Source organism: Oncorhynchus clarkii, chromosome 28 (assembly GCF_045791955.1).
Source record: "Oncorhynchus clarkii lewisi isolate Uvic-CL-2024 chromosome 28, UVic_Ocla_1.0, whole genome shotgun sequence".
Lineage (NCBI taxonomy): Eukaryota > Metazoa > Chordata > Actinopteri > Salmoniformes > Salmonidae > Oncorhynchus > Oncorhynchus clarkii.
In genome coordinates, this window is record NC_092174.1 from 33,783,368 (window position 1) to 33,803,361 (window position 19,994).

The 19,994-nt window shown below is 41.6% G+C and overlaps 2 protein-coding genes across 4 annotated transcripts in view; one reads left to right on the forward strand and one right to left on the reverse strand.

The window, feature by feature from the left end:
* The window catches only part of LOC139387124 (DNA-directed RNA polymerases I, II, and III subunit RPABC1), an 11,127-nt gene extending 1,638 nt beyond the window's left edge, over positions 1 to 9,489 (reverse strand). Inside the window, exons 1-6 of one of the 3 annotated variants that reach the window (XM_071133144.1) lie at positions 9,314 to 9,489; positions 7,982 to 8,156; positions 7,705 to 7,820; positions 6,150 to 6,230; positions 3,421 to 3,479; positions 26 to 104 (exon numbers count right to left, since the gene is read on the reverse strand). In XM_071133144.1, coding sequence (XP_070989245.1) covers positions 26 to 104; positions 3,421 to 3,479; positions 6,150 to 6,230; positions 7,705 to 7,820; positions 7,982 to 8,156; positions 9,314 to 9,370 — 567 coding nt within the window. In that variant the 5' untranslated portion in view covers positions 9,371 to 9,489. Of the gene's footprint in view, positions 1 to 25; positions 105 to 3,420; positions 3,480 to 3,525; positions 4,702 to 6,149; positions 6,231 to 7,704; positions 7,821 to 7,981; positions 8,157 to 9,313 lie in introns of those variants that run through there. The other 2 variants (XM_071133142.1, XM_071133143.1) reach the window with 2 other exon arrangements.
* A 174-nt stretch (positions 9,490 to 9,663) lies between these two features.
* The window catches only part of LOC139387123 (uncharacterized), a 39,278-nt gene continuing 28,947 nt past the window's right edge, over positions 9,664 to 19,994 (forward strand). Inside the window, exons 1-2 of the mRNA XM_071133141.1 lie at positions 9,664 to 9,831; positions 15,677 to 15,879. Of these exons, the coding sequence (XP_070989242.1) occupies positions 9,807 to 9,831; positions 15,677 to 15,879 (228 nt within the window). The 5' untranslated portion in view covers positions 9,664 to 9,806. The remainder of the gene's footprint in view (positions 9,832 to 15,676; positions 15,880 to 19,994) is intronic.

A 19,994-nucleotide genomic window follows, 5' to 3' on the forward strand; every position in this document is an offset into this window, starting at 1 on the left:
ATTTGTTTGTGTGTGTGTGTCACACCTGTCCTCTTTTCAGTCCAAAGTATCTGGCCACAGGGTCTCCTGCTTGAATCCTGGGTAGCTGGCTCTCCTTCAGTTTACTGACACGTCAATCAAGAAATCACAATGGCAACATCATACCATCATTCATGTTCATGAATTGTGTGTGTGTGTGTGTGTGTATATATATATACAGTGGGGAGAACAAGTATTTGATAACCTGCAACATCGGCAGTGTTTCCTACTTACAAAGCATGTAGAGGTCTGTAATTTTTATCATAGGTACACTTCAACTGTGAGATACGGAATCTAAAACAAAATCCAGAAAATCACATTGTATGATTTTTAAGTAATTAATTAGCATTTTATTGCATGACATAAGTATTTGATACATCAGAAAAGCAGAACTTAATATTTGGTACAGAAACCTTTGTTTGTAATTACAGAGATCATACATTCCTGTAGTTCTTGACCAGGTTTGCACACACTGCAGCAGGGATTTTGACCCACTCCTCCATACAAACCTTCTCCAGATCCTTCAGGTTTTGGGGCTGTCGCTGGGCAATACGGACTTTCAGCTCCCTCCAAAGATTTTCTATTGGGTTCACGTCTGGAGACTGGCTAGGCCACTCCAGGACCTTGAGATGCTTCTTACGGAGCCACTCCTTAGTTGCCCTGGTTGTGTGTTTCGGGTCATTGTCATGCTGGAAGACCCAGGCACGACCCATCTTCGATGCTCTTACTGAGGGAAGGAGGTTGTTGGCCAATATCTCGCGATACATGTCCCCATCCATCCTCCCCTCAATACGGTGCAGTCGTCCTGTCCCCTTTGCAGAAAAGCATCCCCAAAGAATGATGTTTCCACCTCCATGCTTCAAGGTTGGGATGTTTTTTTGGGGGTTGAACTCATCCTTCGTCTTCCTCCAAACACAGAGAGTTGAGTTCAGACCAAAAAACTATTTTTGTCTCATCAGACCACATGACCTTCTCCCATTCCTCCTCTGGATCATCCAGATTGTCATTGGCAAACTTCAGACGGCCTGGACATGCGCTGGCTTGAGCAGGGAGACCTTGCGTGCGCTGCAGGATTTTAATCCATGACGGCGTAGTGTGTTACTAATGGTTTTCTTTGAGACTGTGGTCCCAGCTCTCTTCAGGTCATTGACCAGGTCCTGTCGTGTAGTTCTGGGCTGATCCCTCACCTTCCTCATGATCATTGATGCCCCACGAGGTGAGATCTTGCATGGAGCCCCAGACCGAGGGTGGTTGACCATCATCTTGAAATTCTTCAATTTTCTAATAATTGCGCCAACAGTTGTTGCCTTCTCACCAAGCTGCTTGCCTATTGTCCTGTAGCCCATCCCAGCCTTGTGCAGGTCTACAATTTTATCCCTGATGTCCTTACACCGCTCTCTGGTCTTGGCCATTGTGGAGAGGTTGGAGTCTGGTTGATTGTGTGTGGACAGGTGTCTTTTATACAGGAAACGAGTTCAAACAGGCGCAGTTAATACAGGTAATGAGTGGAGAACAGGAGGGCTTCTTAAAGAAAAACGAACAGGTCTGTGAGAGCCGGAATTCTTACTGGTTGGTAGGTGATCAAATACTTATGTCATGCAATAAAATGCAAATTAATTACTTAATCATTTTTGTTTTAGATTCCGTCTCTCACAGTTGAAGTGTACCTATGAAAACATTACAGACCTCTACATGCTTTTGAAAGTAGGAAAACCTGCACAATCGGCAGTGTATCAAATACTTGTTATATAGTGGGGCAAAAAAGTATTTAGTCAGCCACCAATTGTGCAAGTTCTCCCACTTAAAAATGTGAAAGAGGCCTGTAAAAATCCAGAAAATCACATTGTAGGATTTTTAATGAATTTATTTGCAAATTATGGTGGAAAATAAGTATTTGGTCACCTACAAACAAGCAAGACTTCTGGCTCTCACAGACCTGTAACTTCTTCTTTAAGAGGCTCCTCTGTCCTCCACTCGTTACCTGTATTAATGGCACCTGTTTAAACTTGTTATCAGTATAAAAGACACCTGTCCACAACCTCAAACAGTCACACTCCAAACTCCACTATGGCCAAGACCAAAGAGCTGTCAAAGGACACCAGAAACAAAATTGTAGACCTGCACCAGGCTGGGAAGACTGAATCTGCAATAGGTAAGCAGCTTGGTTTGAAGAAATCAACTGTGGGAGAAATTATTAGGAAATGGAAGACATACAAGACCACTGATAATCTCCCTTGATCTGGGGCCCCACGCAAGATCTCACCCCGTGGGGTCAAAATGATCACAAGTACGGTGAGCAAAAATCCCAGAACCACACGGGGGGACCTAGTGAATGACCAGCAGAGAGCTGGGACCAAAGTAACAAAGTCTACCATCAGTAACACACTATGCCGCCAGGGACTCAAATCCTGCAGTGCCAGATGTGTCCCCCTGCTTAAGCCAGTACATGTCCAGGCCCGTCTGAAGTTTGCTAGAGAGCATTTGGATGATCCAGAAGAAGATTGGGAGAATGTCATATGGTCAGATGAAACCAAAATATAATTTTTTGGTAAAAACTCAACTTGTCGTGTTTGGAGGACAAAGAATGCTGAGTTGCATCCAAAGAACACCATACCTATTATGAAGCATGGGGGTGGAAACATCATGCTTTGGGGCTGTTTTTCTGCAAAGGGACCAGGACGACTGATCCGTGTAAAGGAAAGAATGAATGGGGCTATGTATCGTGGGATTTTGAGTGAAAACCTCCTTCCATCAGCAAGGGCATTGAAGATGAAACGTGGCTGGGTCTTTCAGCATGACAATGATCCCAAACACACCGCCCGGGCAACGAAGGAGTGACTTCGTAAGAAGCATTTCAAGGTTCTGGAGTGGCCTAGCCAGTCTCCAGATCTCAACCCCATAGAAAATCTTTGGAGGGAGTTGAAAGTCCATGTTGCCCAGCAACAGCCCCAAAACATCACTGCTCTAGAGGAGATCTGCATGGAGGAATGGGCCAAAATACCAGCAACAGTGTGAAAACCTTGTGAAGACTTCAGAAAATGTTTGACATCTGTCATTGCCAACAAAGGGTATATAACAAAGTATTGAGATAAACTTTTGTTATTGCCCAAATACTTATTTTCCACCATAATTTGCAAATAAATTCATAAAAAATCCTACAATGTGATTTTCTGGATTTTTTTTCTTCTCATTTAGTCTGTCATCGTTGAAGTGTACCTATGATGAAAATTACAGGCCTCTCTCATATTTTTAAGTGGGAGAACTTGGACAATTGGTGGCTGACTAAATACTTTTTTACCCCACTGGATATATTTATTAGTGTGGAACATGGTAACAAAAAAAATATTGTATTGTGTAATGCATGGTATAGAAATAATTCTGCATTCAGTGCTAAAAAGATACTATCGAAGCAGCAACTCTGACAGTTCTTCTTTTGTCATCACTATGTGCTCAGGAACCAGCTAAAAAGATAGGAAATAAAAGACTCAAATCAAAGAGCATATAATTACAGAAAATATTTTGTTTATGTAGTATCAGTTTCATGCATTCAGAGACCACCTTTGATCAGTGCTGATCACCAACTTTCAATGTGTTGCATTTTGGGTATAAAAATTATCGGACTTGTCTACATGTCAACTGCATGAACTTTACAAAAACCACATGATCAAAGGTCATGCAGTTTTTTTTAATAGAGTCTTTAAAGTTTCTCCACACCAACTGCCAGTGGTGTAAAGTACTTAAGTAGTACTTTATAAATAATTTTTACCCCAAAAAACTACTTAAGTATCTGTACTTTACTATTTATATTTTTCACAACTTTTACTTCACTAAATTCCTGAAGAAAACAATGTACTTTTTACTCAATCAATTTTTCCTGCCTCCCAAAAGTAACCATTACATTTTGAATGCTTAGCAGGGCAGGAAAATTGTCAAATTCACACACTTAACAAGAGAACATCCCTGGTCTTCCCTACTGCCTCTGATCTGGCGGACTCACTAAACACATGCTTCGCTTGTAAATTATGTCCGAGTGTTGGAGTGTGCCCCTACCTATCCGTAAATTAACAAAAACAAGAAAATTGTGCCGTCTGGTTTAATTTAACCAATTTGAAATTATTTATACTTAAGTATATTTTTACAATTATATTTACTTTTGACACTTAAGTATATTTAAAACCAGATATTTACTCAAATAGTATTTTACTGGGTGACTTTCACTTGAGTCATTACTTTTACCCAAGTATGACAATTTGGTATTTTTTCCACCACTGCCAACTGCACCCTGTCTTCAGCCGTCAACTGCACCCTGTCTTCAGCCGTCAACTGCACCCTGTCTTCAGCCGTCAACTGCACCCTGTCTTCAGCCGTCAACTGCACCCTGTCTTCAGCCGTCAACTGCACCCTGTCTTCAGCCGCCAACTGCACCCTGTAGTCAGCCACCAACTGCACCCTGTAGTCAGCCACCAACTGCACCCTGTCTTCAGCCACCAACTGCACCCTGTCTTCAGCCGCCAACTGCACCCTGTCTTCAGCCACCAACTGCACCCTGTAGTCAGCCACCAACTGCACCCTGTCTTCAGCCACCAACTGCACCCTGTCTTCAGCCACCAACTGCACCCTGTCTTCAGCCATCAACTGCACCCTGTCTTCAGCCATCAACTGCACCCTGTCTTCAGCCATCAACTGCATTGTGGGAGGCACTATTGTCAACCAATCTTTAGGGTGTTTTTCCCTGACTAATGCAAATATGACCAAAGATGTGACAAACAAGAACCAACTATGCCACAATTCATTTGCTACAACGGATTGGCTACAAATAAATGTAAATCTTTGAGACCCCTCTTTCACAAATGTATTGTATGTTTTGAGTTTGAGAGTGTGTGATATGGATGGTAGAGAAAAGGTTATTTGGACATTCTGAAGGAAAAGTTTTAAAAAGAACACCTGCTATGTTGACACTGCCATGTTGATATGAGCCTTGTTAGAAAACACTGACTTTCAGTTGTCGCAGATGTACCTCCCCCAACCGCAATCATCGACTTCCATCTGTTCTCATCCGCTTTAGTAAGCCAACTCGAACACGCTCAAAGTCCCCTTTAGGCAAGATACTGTGTGTGCAGGTTATAGTTTGCAGCCAAATAATTGGCACTCTTGCACCTTTAATTCCCAATTTCTTCTTCTAAAAAAAGTTGAAATTTGAAGAAAATGTTGGTCTCCACACCTTATTGGATTTTTTTTCAAAATAAAGCACAAATAGCATGGACAACATTATTGGCACCCTGAAATTAGTACTTGGTTGCACAGCCCTTGACCAAGATAACTTGGACAAATGCTTCTTGTAGCCATCAATGAACCATTCCAGGGTCCAGAGTGTTTTTTCTCTGAATGCTTCGTTTGGTTGTGGGGAAGCCCCCACTACTGAAGGAGACACGAAAGCCTGATTAAACTTCACAAAAAATACACCTAAACAAGCCTAAATCCTGGGGCGAAATGTTCTGTGGACAAATTAAACAAAATTAGAGCCCTTTGGCAATACAGATCAGAGCTCTGTTTACTATCATCCAAAATGAAGCATTCAATGAAAAGAACACCCTCCCTACAATCAACCATGGGGAGGTTGGATAATGCGGTGGGGTTTCTTTGCTGCCTCTGGTACTGGGGGCCTTGAACATGCGCAAAGCATCGTGAAATCAACAGATTATTAGGTCAAAAAGCACAAAGGAATGGTTCAAGAAGAAACACTGGACAGTTCTGAATCACATCCAAAACCAGCAGTTGGTGGAGAGCATCCCTCAAATATAGAAGAATAAGAGCAGATTGCCAAATTGCCTGTAGAAAGGTGCAGCAAGCTTATTGATAGTTACATTATCTTGGCCAAAGGCTGTGCAACCTAGTATTTGCCCCCGGGGTGCCAGTAATTTTGTCAATAACATTTAATCTTAATAAAAATTGTAAACTTATGTTTACAAAAATAAAATCCTTCTGCAATGCTGAAAATCCAATAAGGTGTAGAGACAAAGTTTTTCAATTTCATCTATTTTTTGGGGGCAAGAAATAGAGAATAATTTAAGAAAAGTGGAAGTGTACCAATATATTTGGCTGCAACTGCAACTCTAAACGAGCGCACATACCTCATGCTCTGTGATGTTGATGAGGAGCTCCTGTTGTAGAAACTGCTCCAGGATGTATTTGGGTGCCATGTCCACTAGCGACTGAAAATAAAGAAATAAGGGAGTCATAACTGGCCCCTGGATAGGGACGAGTGACCCGCATAGGACAGGGCCACATGAAAAGTAACATCTCTGTTAAAACACTATGAAAAAATGTATATTTTATTATTCTGCTCCATGGAGTAATCTGATGTGAATTAGCAGGTGTTAACTGTAGTGTAATTAGGGCTGTGACCTACAGTCTACTCGGAAACCCTTCAGGCCCCTTCACTTTTTCCACATTTTGTTACAGCCTTATTCTAAAATGTATTAAATTGATGAGGAAAAAAACTATCTACACACAATACCCCATGACACAGCAAAAACAAGTTTAGACATTTTAGCAAATAAAAGCTAAATAAAATACACCCCGGAAATATCAAATTTAAATAAGTATTCAGACCCTTTACTCAGTACTTTGTTGAAGCACCTTTGGTAGCGATTACAGACTTGAGTCTTCTTGGGTATGACACTAAAAGCTTGGCACACCTATATTTGGGAAGTTTCTCCCACTCTTCTCTGCAGATCCTCTCAAGCTCTGTCAGGTTGGATGGGGAGCATTGCTGCACAGCTATTTACATGTCTCTCCAGATACATTTGATCAGGTTCAAGTCCAGGCTCTGGCTGGGTCACTCAAAGACATTCAGAGACTTGTCCCTAAATCACTCCTGCAAAGTCTTGGCTGTGTGCTTAGGGTCATTGTCCTGTTGGAAGGTGAACCTTCCCCCCAGTCTGAGGTCCTGAGAGCTCTGGAACAGGTTTTCATCAAGGATCTCTGTACTTTGCTCCGTTCATCTTCCCCTCGATCCCAGTCCCTGCCGCTGAAAAACTGCCACCACCATGCTGCCACCACCATGCTCCACCGTAGAGATGGTGCCAAGTTTCCTCCAAACGTGACACTTGGCATTCAGGCCAAAGAGTTCAATCTTGGATTCATTAGACCAGAGAACCTTGTTTCTCATGGTCTGAGAGTCCTTTAGGTGCCTTTTGGCAAACTCCAAGCCGGCTGTCATGTGCCTCTCACTGAGGCGTGGCTTCCGTCTGTCAACTGTGGGACCTTATTTAGACAGGTGTGTGCCTTTCCAAATCATGTCCAATCAATTTAATTTATCACAGGTGGAATCCAATCAAGTTGCAGAAACATCTCAAGGATGATAAATGGAAACAGGATGCACCTGAGCTCAATTTAGAGTCTTATAGCAAAGGGTCTGAATACTTATGTAAATAAGGCATGTTTATGTTTTTAATTGTTTTGAAAAACGAAAAAACAATTTGCGCTTCGCCATTATGGGGTATTGTATGTAGATTGATGAGGGAAAATGTGTATTTAATCAATTTTAGAATAAGGCTAGAACTTAACAAAATGTGGAAAAAGTCTGAATGCACTGTGTATGACTGTATTATACAAGTGATTACTCCGAGCGGGAAGGAAGGCTAAAGAGCAACAGAGAAGCTTAATGGCTCAGTCCTGCCCCACCTGTTTGGCGGAAGGCGTCATCCCCATCTGGACCACGATGCAGGCACGTGTGATATTCTCCTCCTGCATGCGCTGGCAGTACATCTTTATAGTCTTGATTCCCACCTTGGGCTCCTCTGTGGACAAAGAGATTTGTTGATTGATGTGCAACAATTGTAGCAAAGTAAAGGTCCAGACAACGGATGCTCACAGACCAAAAGTTATTTTCAGAAAATAGCTTGGACACCTTGGAAATGCGTGTTGCTGTGGCAGTCAGGTGTGCTTGTCTTCTAGTTACCTGGAAAGAAGACAAACATCTGGTCAGTCGGGTCATCGTTGTGGGCGACCAGCACAGTGAGATCTGTCCGCCGTGGGCGCCCTTCACTCGGCTTGTCCCCAAACTGGCTCTTGAACTCGTCCAGAGTCTGGTCCAACTCATCCTGCGTCACAAGGTAGCCTCTGTCGTGGCACAACTATGTGAAAGGGGAAAAACAAATAAGTGGAGTTAGCTAGCTACCGGTAGCTAAAGAATCAATTACAGAAGACAGACGGAAGACAGAAGCAACCACCTGTGCAAATTGGCAATCTAGCATGCTCTGAACACCTGTAACTAAAGAAGGACGTGGGTTTCTGTTGTGCATTTCCGCCACTGACCCCGTTCGTCTTTCAGTCACCCATGTGGGTATAACCAAAGAGGAGATGGCACGTTTGTCTGCTTCCAAAAACCAATGAGGAGATGGGAGAGGCAGGACTTGCAGGGCGATCTGCGTCAGAAATAGAACTGACTTCTATTTTAGCCCTTGGCAACGCAGACGCTCGTTGACGCGCACAAGCAATGTGGGTGCAATAATTGAATAATATAGATTAATACATTTATTTTGCGTCGCGAGCGGTGTAGTCAGCCTGTTAGAATTCAATTTAGCCTAAATGGCACCAAAAAAATGTATCCCTTTTTATTTTACCACTACAATCTGTTCTTAGGACGAAACTGAAAAATAACAACTTGTGAAGAAAGTAAACATCCACACCTCAATGGTGCCAAGTGTGCTTATGTCCGCATAACAGGAAGTAGGGAAAAAATGGCAACTTCTGACTAGTTCTGGTCTAGCGTTTGATGACGAGATACAAAAACTAAATATACACATTTCGAGATATTAGGCTAAATAGACAGACATACCTATATTTATTTCCCTATAGTAAACAATGGGACGACCTCAGAGTTCCATGAGTAATTTGTTGTTGTTTACATTTTAACTATAAACAACGTGAGCAGGTGTTCATTGCCAACTATAAAGAAGCTGCCATTGTGACATAGTACAACAACATGGGATTAGAACCTTCGGAAGGCGAGTTGGTGCCACAGTGCCCAATATAACTAATAGGAGCTGGCAGGGTGAAAAATGCTGTTAAATTAAGACCTGTTTTTTCGTGATTACTTCAAAACTACGGTAGGTAGCTGGGATATATGGTAATATTATGAAACTGGGCTCCACCGCGGATGCAAGTAACAAATTTTTTTTTCGAAAAAAATCATTGTTAAAAATGTAATGTGTCCAGCCTACCTTGGGTACTCGAGAACAAGTTGTAAACCGAGTGCCTGGGATGAAGTATTCTCAATTTTACAATTTACCTGCATGATTGTTTTGCGGATTTTCCATAGTCTGTAGGTCTCCTCCTCGTCATCCATAATGTATTCTATAGGTTAGCTATTTTCCAATGTTTTCCACCCGTGAAAAACAAATCTTCACTTACGTTTTCCCGAAATCACAACTTTACTTCCGCACTTCAAAATCACGTGTTTAGGAGGTCTTCTTTTGTCTGTCTACAATTTTGCCTGCCATATTGATATTTGAACAATTCGTTTAAACGATTAGCTACATAAACAGTTTCATAATTTAATATGTAATTAAATAGCTCATATTTCAAATTAAAATATTGTATATTTCAAATTTGAATCGTTAAAGATTAGGTCATCGCAGTAAAAACAGGCATTCATTTCTTACTGTGCATGCACCGTCGGATGCATTGAGCTATGGGTCTAATGTCGTAAACAAGATTTTCACGGACAGATTTGTCAAGAGAGCCACTGTTTTTGGTCTAGCTAATGTTTGCAAAACAACAAAATGCAAACGCTCCGGGAGGAAAAGGGTAAACTATCCATATATTGCAATTAATTGTATAGGTGACCTGTTGCAGTGTGTATTGCTGCCACAATTTCTAGCTAGCTAGCTAGCCAACCACCATCTTTGCCAGCAGTCTCGCGAAAAGGGCCATATATAAAAGGTGGTTTGTTTAGTGGCTACACGGACTTTTCTGACGTGCAAATCGATATTTAATGTCAGAATTTGTAAAACATTTGGTTAATGTCAGGGTTAATGGTTTGGTTAAGTTAAGGGTTATTTTTCGATTTGGCTAGTCTTGCACGTCAGAAATGTCCGTAATGTATAGCCCTTCCCCCAGTCCCTCAACCTGAGACTGAAGCTGGGCCCAGGGGCGTATTCATTACGCCAATTCTGTTGAAAAACGTTTCTTAAGCAGACGCAAACTGGGTGAAACGTGATGGACCTCCCTGAATTTGTCCATTAGAAACTCTCGTTTTAGCTGCAAATTGTTTCGTTTTGCAACTGTTTGGACTAATGATTACACCCCTGGCTTGAGCCTGGGGACGAGGTTAAACCACAGCCATTTTGTAAAATATCTATAGCCAGATAGAATATCCTGCGTTCGAACTCAATAATATAAATCATTAGAAATGTATTGCAACTCAGACAGTAGTATTTCTTTGTGTAATACGTGTAAAATTTAGTGTAATGTGTGTAGCTATATAGCAGGGGTGCTCAAACTTTTGGGTTTGGTGGGCCAAAGTATAATCTGACTGGTGGGCCCAACAAATATACAAAAAATAATAGGTAAGCAATAGCTTTCTTGAAAACAATTGTAGAATTACACTTCAAACAATCAAATTGCAGCCATATATCTTGACACCTAACACATTCTGATTACCAGTATTAAATATTTTAACTGCAACCAAGTTTCTATGTTTGCAAGGCTAAAAACTTGAATATATGCAGGGGGCCCTAAGTGAGATTCAATTTTAAAAAATCATGAATTGCATTGCTTTGCTTTTCTGGTTGTCTGGATGCACCATCCAATTATTTCAAATTTACAGGAGTGCAAATTTCACCATGGTACGGACGATACATTGGCACATGAGAATTATTAGAATATGGCAAATATTATTATATTTTTGCATTTTATCCATGCTTGCTTTCATGGCCTACCTCAGACATAAAACAGATAGTGTCTTCAGAAAGTATTCATTCCCCTTAGCTCTTGACTTATTTCACATTTTGTTGTTACAACCTAAATTGAAAATGTATGAAATAGTATTTTTTTCTCACCCTTCTACACACTACCCCATAATGACAAAGTGAAAACATGTTTTTAGAAATTGTTGTAAATGTATAGAAAATAAATGTGTATGCACACCGCTTTGCTATGACACTCCAAATTGAGCTCCAGAGCATCCAATTTCCTTGATAATCCTTGAGATGTCACTGCTAGGCTTGAATGGCTGGATCCCGGTTACCCAGATTTACCGCCAAAAACCACTCCCTTTCCCGGGAGAAATAACTGCAAAAAAATTGTAAATCATAATGAATTATTTCTATGAACATAATAACGTGAAATGGAACAGTTAATTTAAATGCATTGTCTAAATCTGGCTCTCTACGGCCTTCTGTCTGCATGATGAATCATCAACGCACAGGGTGGGGACAGACATCTCAGTATGGAGCACAGTTCACAATGCATGTAGACCTATCATCTCATCATGGGAACTTTTTGTCGTATCACAGGTAGGCAGGCGTACATTTGCTGCCTATGATACAGTAATATAAAGACCGAATTCGTGTCTAATTTACACTATGATACAGTAATATAAAGACCGAATTCGTGTCTTAATTTACACATCTCCATTTGGCTTTTGGGGGTCACCTTATTATTTTAATTATTATTTTTTTTTTTAATTGCAGCTGCAGTTTTAAAACAGCCTATCACTCAACTTGTTGGTTTAAATCATTGCATGCATGACCATACTCTCTCAGTATTTCTCTCCATCAATTCCATTCAAAATAGTTAATCCAGTTCAAGATTTATATCAGTCCTATATATGAATGATGGGTGATGCATAATAATCTTCGTACGTATAGCCTCTATCTCTTGCGCAATATGCGTGCTCTGCTTGCCTCCCTAAAAAATGCTCCTTAACTCTTGGAGTCCCATGCAGGAAAAGCTAGACTCGAACCGCTTGCGGGACATGATTTTCTTTAGCATTTCTTATGCCAATAGAGTATTCGAAGAGGAACACATTCTCATGTTTGCTGAATGTTAAATACAGCAGCCAATAGAACTTTACAGATCATTTTGAAAGAGTGAACGCGCAATGGCGGTAGGTTATTCAGTTATTTATTCAGACCCATAACCATTCAATCTTCATGAAGAGAAGTGCAAGCCTTCTGCATCTCATTCTAGTCCTATATTATTCAAGCATGTCCTTAGAATGATGAATATAAGGACAACACAACTTATTGCATTTAGGAAAGAATGAAGCAACACTGGAGAGAGAAAGAAGAGGTAGGCTAATAACATTAGGGGAAATATTCAGAAAGGCATATGTGTCAGCCTACTAAGTATACAAATAGGCCCTATTATATTTCAAAATTAAAATCAAATCGCTAGCCTATACTTGTAACTTTGTAGGCCGCATGTATTGCACCAGAAAAGCATCTTCTCTCCCTGCTTTATCATGGTTTGAACAAGGTGTGTATTAATACAGTCCATTTTTATTTTTTACTGTAAAAAATACAAATCCTATATGGTTTGAAGATGACATGGCATAATACAGACAGAAGCGTGTCTGTTCTCCAAATAAATATATTGTGTGCACTAACTATGCTGTGTGCACTCAACTGACATGCATGATTGCTGACACTCTGATAATCAGATGAAAGTAATGAAATAGTCTATAATGCGCACCACTCCGTTGCTCAACTCAGACAGTGAGGTGTAGCCGACTGTAGCTGCTGGCAAAGTAATTCAAAGCCTATACTTTATCACTGAGAATGTAACTTTCCAGTACTACTATTTTTGCCATGTAAAATTATTAAAACAATCAGACAACCCTATAGTAGAATAATTTACCAAGTTGGCTTATTGTTATGTGTTCTATGTGAGATAAATATTCCTCTCAAGGCGCACACAAGTTGCGAGAGCCATAGGAGGGAAACATGTATTCTGACTAAAAGTCAATCAACAACATTGTTTTGGCAAATGTATTTTGAAAGCAGTTTTGGCCTTTGTTAAAAAGAGGGGGATTACAGTTTTCCATCAGTACCATGTTTATTTCTCTACACCTTCAATTTCTGCGTGTGACATCATTTTACAACTGGAGTTTTACAACTGGGGTCTCATCTGTGGTTTAGGTGCAGCTGGACAACAGGGCTCTTAAAGGGGTGATGTTTTAAAAGAGCAACAACACTAATAGTGGTTGAGGTGCAGCTGTACAACAGGGCTCTTAAAGGGGTGATGTTTTAAAAGAGCAACACCACTGTAATAGTGGTTTAGGTGCAGCTGTACAACATGGCTCTTAAAGGGGTGATGCTTTAAAAGAGCAACAACACTGTAATAGTGGTTTAGGTGCAGCTGTACAACAGGGCTCCTAAAGGGGCAATGTTTTAAAAGGGGAACAACACTAATAGAAACAAAACAAAAAAAAATTTTTTTAGAGTAAATCATAATTAATTAGTTGTAAATTCATATTTATAATAATGACAATCTGGATGTTGTGTCCAATAGGGTAAATTCAGATGGACAAACACCATGCTTCAGCCTATGTACATTTTATAGCCCCTGTGCTTCATCAGTTGGGCTACAGGGGATAATGCTTATTGCTAATAGAACATCTGCTAATGTAGACCCCTCAAACTCAACTCTGGACTTTGAAGCCAGTTCCACTGCATTTTTTCATTGTTCCCCTCTATTAGACCTGGAACACCGGGTGTGCAATTAATGGTCAGGTAGAACAGAAAACCAGCAGGCTCTGGACCTCGTAGGGTGAGAGTTGAGTATCTCTGCTGTAGATCATGCATAGGCTATATCATTTTTATATTACTTTTTACCAATATGTTGTTGGACCCATTTCTGGAGGTGATAATATTTTAGATGGTGTCAGCATAATTTTATTTTCATAAATTTTGGAGTAGAATGTATTTTGTAAAAGTCAGCAGAACTGAGCTTCTCAGTCCTTCTACATAAAAATGATCCTGGGGAGGACCCCGGACCCCGTAAGCAAGGGGACTGGAATTGGTCAAACTTGTGGTTTAATACAATGACAAAATGTTCAGGCCATAACTCAACAAAATGTGGAATAAGTTAAGGGCTATGAATACTTTCTGAAGGCACTGTAGGTGGGAGGGCATCGCCAATTTATTAATGTACAATTTGCCTAAATAGGTCATGGAAACACTTCAATCACGTTATTTTTTTTCAACACTTGTTTTTGCAATTTATTTTTATTGAAAAAAATTGGTGTGATGTCATTTCTTCCAGCTGTTATTATTGAAGTAAGATAGTTCAATCAAATTTGAAGAAAAAAATCACTGGACAAGTTAATGTATTTTGCGTGACTACGTTTTCCAAAACTCTTAAATATCTGCTCCGAATTCAGATTAAAGGATGTTTTCAGAAAAAGAATGGGGGGTCAGCTATGACGTGACACCTTGAGTTTGAAATCTCTTTTGGTTATTGAACTGCAGTAAATAACGTGGATTTACTCCCGGTAACTGAATTGCCATAATGACATTTCATCATGGGTCTCTGATCTGTACTATATGAATGTCATTATCTTCATGGTGATGTGTTCTAAATAGGTACACAAAAGTATAAATATGCAATATCCTCCTTTTGCATATTTGGGTAGTATTCTACATACTGGCTATTATTTTGATGAGCTCTGCCCCCAAACAAGACCAAATTTGGTTGATCCGGACCAAATCTGAACCAATCATAGAGGTCTATGTTTCACAAGTTTGGACATCAAAGTACAGCTTAATAGAGTACAGTAGAGTGAACCACATCTGAACCAATCATGGACCTCTATGTCTGGGCCAAATCAAGTCCAGACCGAACCAAAAATATGTAACTGTGGATGTTGAAATGAAGGCCAGGGCGGGCTGACCATATTTCAACTACTTTTCATCGTCCATGGACGTCTGGTGTCAGATGCTGGTTACAGTAAATTGAAAGAGACGTGTCAGTCAGAGCCAGGTGGTTTGTGACTACTAGGATTTCCCAATGTAGCCAATTTAATTTCAGTAATTCCAAAACTGATTTTAATGGAATTTCAAGGCACAGGGCAATGTTTTCTCTCGTGGTCCAGGTGGGCCAAACCAAACATCGTTAACTTGGCCCTCTGGCCTCAGTTTGGTCAGCCCTGCTATTAAGCTTCCTCCCTAGAATTAGGAATTAGAATAATTTTATAGGATCTCTATAGCTTCCTCAATGATCAAGGCTGAATTTAATTCCCATAAGGTTTTCTCTGCCTCTGTTACTCCTCATCATTGATCTGACATGGATGGCACTGTAGAAAATAAAATGGATGTCACGGTTGTTTACACCTACCAGCTAACTTTAATAAACAACTAGAAACTGATTTTCTGGTTAATTAAGAAATCTAAACTTACATATGTCTTTTTGGTTTGTTGAGTTAATTAGAACATCTCCATTTCAAGCTTATCTTTCTAAAAAATTGAATGTTATTTCAGAATATTCAGGCAAGTTAGCTGGCTAACTCATTGATTCGGCTTTGTAGTATAACCCACTGGAATGGGGAGTGAACAAGAGCAAAAAGGGTTGGGACATATATGAAGTATGCCGCCCCAAGTTATAGTAACTAGCTTGTTTTTTCATTTAAATGTTTCATTTTCTCTTCTAGGTCCTCCTCTTCCTCTGTCGTCTATGCGTCTTTTTATTCCTCCACTGCGCCTGGTGTGTGCAGCTCTGTGGCAGGTTGTAGAGCGGAGAGACATCATGGACTATGGGCTGCTGGAGGAGTTTGCCACCAGCGTGTTGGAAATAGTCCCTGAACTGATGACTTACAGAGAGAGGGTCCAACTCCTCATGGGACTGAGAGCACGGGTGAGTGGGGGTGACGGGAGGGAAAGGAGTTGCTGCTAGGCACAGATCTAGGATCAGTGTACCCTACTGAAATGTGGACAATTTATGGAAGGAAAACAGGGCTGTGATGGTCATGGAATTTTGTATGCAGGTTATTTGTCAGCCAAAGGACCTCCATCAACATTATAACCTTTCGAATAGCAAAAAAATGCAATTCCTCTCCTCCGCTCCTGACACTGCATGTACACCTAGGCGTTGCCTTGGACTCAAATCAGAAAAGTGATGTTCTGTCTTTTACTGTTTAGCCAAACAGTATAACACACCTTGCGAGTTATTTGAGCCTGTATGAGCCTACAGTGCATTCAGAAAGTATTCCGAGTAGTGATGCACCGGTATGACATTTTTGGCTGATACCACTATCCGATATTTTCCTTGCCAAAAAAAACTATACCGATATTTACAATTTTAGCGGCCTTTTTAAGCATTCTAGTATAGTTAACACACACATGGACGCAGCGATTTAAGGCATTGCATCTCAGTGCAAGAGGCGGCACTACAGTCCCTGGTTTGAATCCAGGCTGTATCACATCCGGCCATGATTGGGAGTCCCATAGGGCGGTGCACAATTGGCCCAGCGTCGTCCGGGTTTGGCCGGGGTAGGCCGTCATTGTAAATAAGAATTTGTTTTTAACTGACTTGTCTAGCTAGTTAAATGAAAGTTACACACACCATACTGACCAAAATGTTATTTTGTTGTCATTTACATTTGTCCCCATTACCAGTATAACATAATCAAAACCTATTTATTTAACTTACTTGCTGTGCTGTTTCGTTGTTCAGTCATTTCATTCTCAACCAGGATTTCTATGGGACGCCGTTTGGGTCTTTGCGTGTCAAAAAATATGCTATTTAACACTATTTGATGTGTCAAATAAGCTTGTTGACCAATCAGGACCTGAATACGACTGCACGTCTCATAATAATTTAACACATTCATACATTTTTTATGTAGTTATTACACATTGATTACACTCACTCGTATTTCATACGTCACAACAATTCATTGATATGTATGCTATGATGCTGGTAAAGTTGTCTCGGGCACCTACAGTGCTGGTCATAAAAAAAAGCTAGATAGCTCATGGATGCAAACAATGTTCTTCCCCAAAAACATAGCAAAACGACATCATCTGTTTCAGTAGCTATAGTTAGCTAGCTATAGTTAGCTTCACCGTTAATCAAATATGAACTGTCTTCTAACCCTAATTTAGAAGACAGTTCTTATTTGATTAATGGTGGTCAGACCCATCTATGTGAAGCTAGCCACAATAGTGAACTTTGCGGTTGGCCTTCAAAATAAAAGTATGGTATAATTCTACTATTTGCATCACTGTCAATGATACATTTATTTTGAAGGCAAACCGCAAATTCCTCTATTGTGCCTAATCCTTATTGTGGCTAGCTTCACAACCCATAACCCGTTCCGGTCGATCCTCACTAGCCAGATGAAGCAAGTTCAATTTCATTAGGCAAACAACAAGTGGCAACCTAGCTAATACTTACTCACTAGGATTCCTAAATCATTGCTAAGAATAATGAAAATGACTGCAGTTTCTACTGGTTATTGTTTTCAAATCAAATCAAAGTTTATTTGTCACGTGCGCCCAATACAACAGGTAGACCTTACAGTGAAATGCTTTCTTACAGGCTCTAACCAATAGTGCGAAAAAAAGGTATGTGTGTGTGTGTGTGTGTGTGTGTAGGTAAGTAAAGAAATTAAACAACAGTAAAAATAGATTTGAAAATAAGAGTAGCAAGGCAATATACAGACACCGGTTAGTCAGGCTTATTGAGGTAGTATGTACATGTAGGTATGGTTAAAGTGACTATGCATATATGATAAACAGAGAGTAGGAGTAGCGTAAAAGGAGGGGTTGGCGGGAGGTGGGACGCAATGCAGATAGCCCAGTTAGCCAATGTGTGGGAGCACTGGTTGGTCGGGCCAATAGCGGTAGTATCAAATCAAATCAAATCAAATTTTATTGTATGTATGTACATGGATGTATGGTTAAAGTGACTATGCATATAAGATAAACAGAGAGTAGCAGCAGCATAAAAGTGGTTGGGGGGGCACGCAATACAAATAGTCCAGGTAACCATTCAGAAGTCTTATGGCTTGGGGGTAAAAACTGTTGAGAAGCCTTTTTGTCCTAGACTTGGCACTCCAGTACCGCTTGCCATGTGGTAGTAGAGAGAACAGTCTATGACTGGGGTGGCTGGTTTCTTTGACAATGTTTAGGGCCTTCCTCTGACACCGCCTGGTGTAAAGGTCCTGGATGGCAGGCAGCTTTGCCCCAGTGATGTATTGGGCCGTACGCACTAAAGTGCGTTGCGATCGGAGGCAGAGCAATTGCTGTACCAGGCAGTGATGCAACCGGTCAGGATGCTCTCGATGTTGCAGCTGTAGAACCTTTTGGGGATCTCAGGACCCATGCAAAATCTTTTTAGTTTCCTGAGGGGGAATAGGCTTTGTCGTGCCCTCTCCACGACTGTATTGGTGTTTGGACCATTCTAGTTTGTTGTTGATGTGGACACCAAGGGATTTGAAGCTCTCAACCTGCTCCACTACAGCCCCGTCGATGAGAATGGGGACGTGCTCTGTGGTCCTTTTCCTGTAGTCCACAATCATCTCCTTAGTCTTGGTTACGTTGAGGGATATGTTGTTATTCTGGCACCACCCGGCCAGGACTCTGACCTCCTCCCTATTGGCTGTCTTGTCATTGTCGGTGATCAGGCCTACCACTGTTGTGTCGTCTGCAAACTTAATGATGGTGTTGGACTCGTGCCTGGCCTTGCAGTCGTGGGTGAACAGGGAGTACAGGAGGGGACTTAAGCATGCACCCCTGGGGAGCTCCAGTTTTGAGGATCAGTGTGACAGATGTGTTGCTACCTACCCTCACCACCTGGGGTGACCCGTCAGGAAGTCCAGGGTCCAGTTGCAGAGGGAAGTCCAGGGTCCAGTTGAGGGTACTATGGTGTTGAACGCTGAGCTGTAGTCAATGAATAACTGAGCTAAATGACTACCGCCCCGTAGCACTCACATCCGTCATCATGAAGTGCTTTGAGAGACTAGTCAAGGACCATATCACCTCCACCCTACCTGTAGACCCACTCCTTACCGCTTACGTGATGCACACTGCCCTAACCCATCTGGACAAGGGTACTATGTGAGAATGCTGTTCATCGACTACAGCTCGGCATTCAACACCATAGTACCCTCCAAGCTCGTCATCAAGCTCGAGACCCTGGGTCGACCCCGCCCTGTGCAACTGGGTACTGGACTTCCTGACGGGCCGCCCCCAGGTGGTGAGGGTAGGCAACAACATCTCCTCCCCGCTGATCCTCAACACTGGGGCCCCACAAGGTTGCGTTCTGAGCCCTCTCCTGTACTCCCTGTTCACCCACGACTGCGTGGCCACGCACGCCTCCAACTCAATCATCAAGTTTGCGGACGACACAACAGTGGTAGGCTTGATTACCAACAACGATGAGACGGCCTACAGGGAGGAGGTGAGGGCCCTCGGAGTGTGGTGTCAGGAAAACAACCTCACACTCAACGTCAACAAAACTAAGGAGATGAGCAGAGGGAACACCCCCCTATCCACATCGATGGAACAGTAGTGGAGAGGGTAGCAAGTTTTAAGTTCCTCGGCATACACATGACAAACTGAATTGGTCCACTCACACAGACAGCATCGTGAAGAAGGCGCAGCAGCGCCTCTTCAACCTCAGGAGGCTGAAGAAATTCGGCTTGTCACCAAAAGCACTCACAAACTTCTACAGATGCACAATCGAGAGCATCCTGGCGGGCTGTATCACCGCCTGGTATGGCAACTGCACCGCCCTCAACCGTAAGGCTCTCCAGAGGGTAGTGAGGTCTGCACAACGCATCACCGGGGGCAAACTACCTGCCCTCCAGGACACCTACACCACCCGATGTCACAGGAAGGCCATAAAGATCATCAAGGACATCAACCACCCGAGCCACTGCCTGTTCACCCCGCTATCATCCAGAAGGCGAGGTCAGTACAGGTGCATCAAAGCTGGGACCGAGAGACTGAAAAACAGCTTCTATC